The 7,500-nt window shown below is 44.3% G+C and overlaps 1 protein-coding gene across 1 annotated transcript in view; it reads left to right on the forward strand.

Annotated features, from left to right (window-relative positions):
• The window catches only part of ttbk1a (tau tubulin kinase 1a), a 39,285-nt gene that overhangs the window by 17,183 nt on the left and 14,602 nt on the right, over positions 1 to 7,500 (forward strand). Inside the window, exons 7-14 of the mRNA XM_034558037.1 lie at positions 2,485 to 2,550; positions 2,715 to 2,807; positions 3,557 to 3,682; positions 3,775 to 3,929; positions 4,059 to 4,269; positions 4,363 to 4,535; positions 4,994 to 5,334; positions 6,089 to 6,267. Of these exons, the coding sequence (XP_034413928.1) occupies positions 2,485 to 2,550; positions 2,715 to 2,807; positions 3,557 to 3,682; positions 3,775 to 3,929; positions 4,059 to 4,269; positions 4,363 to 4,535; positions 4,994 to 5,334; positions 6,089 to 6,267 (1,344 nt within the window). The remainder of the gene's footprint in view (positions 1 to 2,484; positions 2,551 to 2,714; positions 2,808 to 3,556; positions 3,683 to 3,774; positions 3,930 to 4,058; positions 4,270 to 4,362; positions 4,536 to 4,993; positions 5,335 to 6,088; positions 6,268 to 7,500) is intronic.

Genomic DNA, 7,500 nt, shown 5'->3' on the forward strand with positions numbered 1-7,500 from the left:
CGTTTCCTCTCCTCTGTGTCAGTTTCCTGTTAGCTCATTCGTCTCCTCGTCTCCTCGTCTCCTCGTCTCCTCGTCTCCTCCAGATGAAGTTTCAGATTTAGATTATTCAGAAAATGAAGTTGGAGTTCCGAGATTAAAGTCGCAATTCATAGTTTTCTCTCCGTGCCGTTTGTTTTATATATTCATCTGCCTCTTTTTCACAAAACTCTGTTTTTAAGATGATCTCTTACTGTTATTATTGATTTCATCTCGTATACGTTATATAATAAAGTTTTAACTTAAAAAGATATATATATTTTTTATATATATATATGTGTGTGTGTATATATATATATATATATATTTATTTATATGAAATATATATATATATATATATATATATATATATATATACATATATATAAGTTTTATAATGTTCTGACTGAGTTGTGTGACTTCATGTAAAACCTTTTACTTTCACATCAGTTGCACGACGTTCAGTTTTTATTGATCACCGATCATCACTTTCTTTTTTTATCAATGATTTATGTTTTCAGTGTTTCTACTTTCATCTCGTTGTGTTTCAGTGTTGTTTTTGTTTTTTTTTCCTTACAGTTTCCTTTGGACTTATGATTTTGACGTGCATGCCTCCCGTTTCTCCATCATCTCCATGGTTACCCAGGGATGTGAGTGGTTTCTATAGCGACAGAGGAGTCACGGGGCTGAAGGCCGAAGAAATTACCGGAAAGCGAAACCATAATAGAACCTGTTAGTCACCGTCAGAGATGAAAGTGCTGCTAATAATAAGACCACGCTGGTGTGTTCAGTGTAACTTCATCCGCACATTAAGTACTCGCATTATTACTTATTACATAGTTTTCTCTCACGTCAACCAGGAATGTTTCTAATGTTAGTTGATGTGGAAATCTGTAGCGCCGTCCAATCAAAAGCAAACCTCATGAGCTGTCACATGACTTTCTAAAAATACATATGACCTGAATAAATGTAAATAAATATATATATATATATATATATATATATATATATATATATATATATATATATACTGACAAAGCTAACGTAAGGTTAGCATGCTAATACCTGACCTGTTTAGGGTCAATTTGGAGACCAGTCCAAATATCTGACTTGAATATATATATATGCATATGTATATGTGTGTGTATATATATGTATGTATGTATGTATATATATACCAACTGACAATTAGTGGCTGTACATGTTTCCTAACATCTAATGTCAACATAATCTATACGTATAAATAGTCATAATCATCATAGTAACAGGCTGAACTTTGCCGTGAATGCAGAGTTGAGGCTCCAAAAAATTATGATATTCGAAAAATTCTAATATTCTTATATTTTAAAGTCATGTAATTCAGATTAAAGTTTCCCTGTGGCGTTGGTGCTGTGGAGCAGTTTTATACAGGTTCCTGCCAACGGTGTTATACTCCACTGACCAACAGGGGGCAGCAATGCACCAACAAAGAGAGAGAAGAAGATCGAGCGCGATTAAAAATGTTTAAAAAATCATCAATTCTACATGTTCTCGTCAAATTGACGTCAAAAATAAACGCGATGATGTCAGTGAGGAACAGACTGTAAACAAAACTTGTTGTTTGTTTACAAAACCCCCCCCCCCCCCCCCCCCCCCCCCCCCACACACACACACACACACACACACACACACACACACACACACACACACACACACACACACAGGGCGAGTGAATATTTCACCTGTACAGTAAATCCATTTATCCACTCTGGAGTCATGGCGCGTCTCCCAGTCGTCATGGCAACCTGAGCGCGTCATCGCATCCTGCCCACCACACAATAATGTCACCATGGAAACGTCCCGATGGAGCGTGACCCCCTGCTTCTGTTTGCGTCATTATTTGGTTGTTTTTGTGCGTTTTGGGTTTAATTCACTTTTGTCGACGCCAGAAACACAAATCGGATTAAAGGAAGCGGCACACCTTGGAGTTCATATTTATATATATATATATATATATATATATTTTTTTTATGTAAGTGATAATTATTCCTATTATTTGCTTCTCGTGATCACAGAATAATTATATGATAAACTTGGATTATAAGTGCAAAGACACAGCGGAGCGGGTTCTATGAACACAAATGTGTTTTTAATGAGTTTATAATGTTTATGATGCTGTTTTTACACACAGAGGCGTGACTTTTAAGTTTTGTTCGTCGCATTAAAGGTCCGTGGAAAGCCTGGCATTCATTAACTTATTGCATTTTCTTTAAATAGATTTAATTTATTGATCAATACATTAAACAAGGTAAACGGCTCTCGCTGATCAGCTGTCTGGCAAGAAGTAAATTAGACCAAACTTTTTATATACGGTTTTTAATTATGTTTTTATTTGTTGCATAACGTGAATTTAAAAAAATAAATCATAAGATTCATTTCCACCGGTCGTCGGCGAGTCCGCTGACTAACTTTTCTTGGTCTTGTGTTCAGCCGAGGACGGTGGCCGGCTTCAGAGGGACGGTCCGCTACGCTTCAGTCAACGCTCACAAAAACAAGGTGGGTGTGGCTCCGCTCTTTAAATCACAATGTAAATATTCAACGTTTATATTTTATATTATATTATATTTTTCGTGTGACCGCCAGCGGTAATTAATTAAATACGCCATGTTGCGAATGGATGACGCCACTAACGTGACCAACGACGCCCCTTGTTCCTGCAGGAAATGGGTCGCCATGACGACCTGTGGTCGTTGTTTTACATGTTGGTGGAGTTCGCCGTTGGACAGTTGCCGTGGCGAAAGATCAAAGATAAGGTCAGACTCGTTTCCCCTGAGAAGTACCTCCATGTACATGTACTACAACTGCAATAACCCGAATAAATTAAGATTATTCCATATAGTTTACTCCTTATGAACAACCTCTGTAAGCTCTGTAAACGCCGGATGTGGAAATAATAACTTGAATGTGAAGATTGTGTTTACTGCTTCTTCATGCTGAAAACAAAACAATCAGTTATTGCTGTTTTAATAACAACACACAAATGCACAGTTTCATTTTTCGCTGGTTTCTGTGGGTTTTTTTTAACGTACTTACTCAAACATGAGGACAAAAACTACTTCATAAGATGATCATTCGCCATATATATATATATATATATATATATAATACATACATACACACACAGAGAGATATAAGGTGGTAAAAGGATAAATAATTGTATATTTTATATCATATTTTATAGTATGTAAACAAATTTTAAAAAACAAGTAGAAACATAAAGAAAGAGCATCATTTAAAATATAGGGCTAAAATAAGACACATATATTCATCAGAATCAGAATCGGCTTTATTATACATGGAATTTGACTTAACACGTACGCTCTCATTGTACATACATATTTCAATTACAAATGACAGGATGAATATAAAAAGACATTAAAGACAATGTATGTACAATATAAATATTAGATATATTTAAAACGCATTAATACAGACCTCTACGTGAACCTTCATGAATTGCCTGCGGCTGAAAGTGATTTTAAATACTTCCGCTCTCCTCCAGGAACAAGTTGGTCAGATCAAAGAGCGCTACGACCACCGGATGCTGCTCAAACACATGCCTTCAGAGTTCAACATCTTCCTGGACCACGTGCTGGCTCTGGACTACTACACCAAACCAGACTACCAGGTGAGGCACCGTGAACGTGGACCGCTTCGGGGGGGGGGGCTGAGCGGCCGAGCTTGGATCCACGAGCGCGTCTTTTGTCGTTCTGTTTCCAGCTGCTGATGTCGGTGTTCGAGAACAGCATGAAGGAGCGAATAATCACCGAGAACGAGCCCTTCGATTGGGAGAAGGGCGGCGGCGATGTCACGCTGTCCACCAGCACCTCCACACAACCACAGCACAACACCCGACCCACCGCCGCCATGGTGGGGTAAGAACCAAACCGATCGGCCTCCATCAAGCTGGAGCTTCACCGGGAGAAGAAAAAGGATCGTCATTCGTCACGTCCGCACATGGTGACGAGTTTCTAAAAGAGTCTCTCTTGGTTCTCCGTCCTCAGAGCCCTCGTGACGCCGGTTCCCGGAGACCTCCAGCGAGAGAACACCGACGAAGTCCTGCAGGACGAACATCTCAGCGATCAGGAGAACGCACCCCCGGTCCCGCCCAGCCGGCCCCCCGGAGAGACGGGTGTCCCCAACGCCGGGGAGCCCGGAGAAGCCTGGGAGGACACGGACTTCAACCGCAACAGACTCAGGATCAGCCTGAACAAGGTTGGGGACCAGGTTGCGGATCACCTGGACTGAGTTGTTGTGTTTCGCTGTGTGTCACCCGGTGAAAACAATCACTTCCTGTCCTTCCCTCAGGGGGCTCAGGAGGAGGAGGTGAGTCGGGGGGCGTGTCCCGCGTCGCCGGTTCGAGGCGGAATCCCGGAGTCACCGAGCGGTCAGGGTCGGTCCTTGAGGTACCGGCGGGTCAACAGCCCCGAATCGGACCGCCTGTCTGCTGCCGAGGGCCGGGCCGACGCCTACGGACAGAGGTGATCTGAAACACCCTGGAGGAGCGTTACAGATGTTGGATCCACATTCACACGTCGACGAGTGAACTGGTTTCTTCGCTTGGTCCCAGCTGGTCCGTGAGAGCCTGGTGCTGATGCCGAGAACCAGTTTTAACGAGTCGTGTTCTCAAGATAGAAACCAAATTGGACCCGACATCATATTTAATCTAGATCATATAAGTCTAGACTTGGTAAAACCCTGGACCTGTAAAGAAAGAAAAGAGGCATATTTAGGCCTCTGAAAGGACTCGGCCTCAGCTTTGAAAGATAAATCGTTATACGCGGTGTCATTGGTCGGCACTCGGAGATCAAAAAAGGCTTTAAACTGACTATCAGTTTGCTTATGAAGCCTTGACCATAATTATAGCTTGAGAGTTGACTCCTGGGTTTTGTTGGTCTTGACCGGTCTTCTAGTCTGACTCGCTCCCTGTGTCTTCCAGGTCCAGGATGGACATCCTCGGCTCTCCGTCCCGTCACGTCTACTCCTCCCAGCCGGCTCAGATGCTGTCCGTCGACCCCGGTTGCCGCGGCGACCGGCAGGCCAGCGGCCGGCAGGAGGCGTCGGTGGCGTCGGCCGACCAGGAGGCGCACAGCAACGCCTTCATCCGCTCCGTCCCGCTGGCCGAGGAGGAGGACTTCGACAGCAAAGAGTGGGTGATCATCGACAAAGAGGCGGAGCTACGGGACTTCCAACCGACCACGTCAGGAACCACTGACGAGGAGCCCGAGGAGCTCCGCCCCCTGGAGGAGCAGGAGGAGAGGAGGAGGCTCAGGGCAGCAGGTAGGAGCTTTTGTATACACCTGGGAAAAAGAAAAAAAAGATCCTTGCAGGGGTGGCAGGATTCATATTTTAAATACTGGATGTAATTCTACATCAAAGGGTTGCACTTTAAACCTAAATCTCACTCTCAGGCGAGACTTGACTGGTGGGCAAAACAGCGTTCTACTAATAAGTCAGATAATAGGCGCAGGAGGTGTTTAGCCTAGCTTAGCACAAAGACTGGGGGCAGGGGTGGACTGCTAGCCTAGCCCCTAATTTATCAGCATATTCGTTAGCTAACGAGCTATTTAATGTGTCCATGGTGCACTCTGCTAGTTTAAATGACAAAAGTTCAGACAACTCCGCTTCGCCTTTAGGTTCAAACTCAGGAGATCCCAGCGCTAAGATAAGATAAGATAAGATAAGATAAGATAATCCTGTATTAGTCCCGCAGTGCAGTAAACTATTGCTAAGTCCTTGTTGCGTTACTATTTCTACACCTGTTCAAAGAACGTCGTAAAACATGACAGACAGACTTGGAAATGTTGGGAGCTAGGCTAACAGTTTCCTACTGAATCCAGTCATTATGCTAAGCTAGGCTAACTACGTCTCAACGAACCACCCCGTAAATCTTTGTTGTAGGAAAGCCCGAAAGTTACTTTCTGCAAGCTAATGTTTAGCGACATTAAATTAATATTTATGTCAATACAAAATGGATCGGTATGGACTTTCGGCCTCTTGTAACTCTGGTTAACGTTTTGCTTCCCTGCAGGAGGGGAGCTGGTGGTTCGTCCAAAGACCCACACCAGGGACAGCAGCCGGGGGATGCTGACGTTGACGGAGGAGGAGGCGTCGAGGAGGAGCGGCGGGAGCCCCGTCCAGTCGCCCTGTCACTCGCTGCCGTCGGGACGCCCCCGCCGGAGAGAGTCAGAGCCCAATGGACCTCAAAGACCGGTAAGAGACCCAGCCAGCCAATCAGAGGAGAGCTCAGCTCTCCGGTGTTGGCGGACAGATGAAGAAGAGGACGGCTGTCGTACCAGACGCCGCCACGCGGGGGCGCTCTGCAGCAGCTGCTCCGACCTCGTTCATCTGTCGGTCAACACGCAGCTTTCAGGGGACAAATCCAGCGTGACGGGAGGTTCAGCTCATTTCCCCGATTCCCCTTTTCTTCTTTTTACTTCACCAAATTTGGACCGAGAGGTTGTCGGTTCGATCCCCCGGGCCCTACAGGATAAATCAGTGACAGAGAGTGTTAGGAGTGAGGACACCTAAGAGTTTAAACTTTAGGTGTACTGCACGATTTCCTTACCTGAAATTAGATCTCAGAGTCAGATATTTCTGGAAGCTGTAAAATAATTTGGTGATGATTTAAATCAAGAAATATCTAATTAGAGAATAAGTATAACTTTCCCTCCTATTGTCTGTGACACACAGAGAGTCTCCAGGTCACCTGACCTGCTGCATGTGCGTCACATACAGAGAGCTTCGTCTTTCTAATGAGCAAAAAACAAACATCTGGACTCGTGCTGGATTTGTCCCACAAAGCTGTCGCGGTAACGACGGGCGGACGGGCTCCCGCGGGGGGGTTCGTCCGCAGCCGAACGTCTCGTCACATGAGGTCACATGAGGTCACATGAGGTCACATGAGGTCGTTGAACCAGCAGCAGCAGCCAAAAGGTCCTCTGGTAGAAATGAACACTGACTTTCAGAAAGGAGACGCGGCGATGAGATTCTGCACCAGATACTTGGAAGTGCGTGTTGCTCCTCAGCTGGAAACCCAAAAAGTTAGGAATTGATATATATATATATATATCATTTTTGTTATTTCACATGCAACAAACGTCACAGAAAATTGCAGTTCTGACACAGCAGGTTCAGTTTTTCCCAATGTGTGTACGTACTTATGGTATATTTGAATGGTATATTTTTCTAATGAGAAGATCTAGAAGTAGATTAGTTTAGCATAATTGCTGGAAAAGGGAGGAACGCGGCCAGCTCAACAGTTAACAGTTGAAGTTATATGTAGAACAACAAACCGTATGTAACATGTCGGTGAGCTTCAGGGGAGCTGACAGGTGTATTGTGTTGCCATTGGACAGAGCTGGACTAGTTGTTTACAGTCTTTATGCTAAGCTAAGCTAAGCTAACCTGCTGCTGGCTGCAGGTTCATGTTCACTGAGGGTGGAA

The sequence above is a fragment of the Cyclopterus lumpus genome, chromosome 1 (assembly GCF_009769545.1).
Source record: "Cyclopterus lumpus isolate fCycLum1 chromosome 1, fCycLum1.pri, whole genome shotgun sequence".
Taxonomy (NCBI): Eukaryota; Metazoa; Chordata; class Actinopteri; order Perciformes; family Cyclopteridae; genus Cyclopterus; species Cyclopterus lumpus.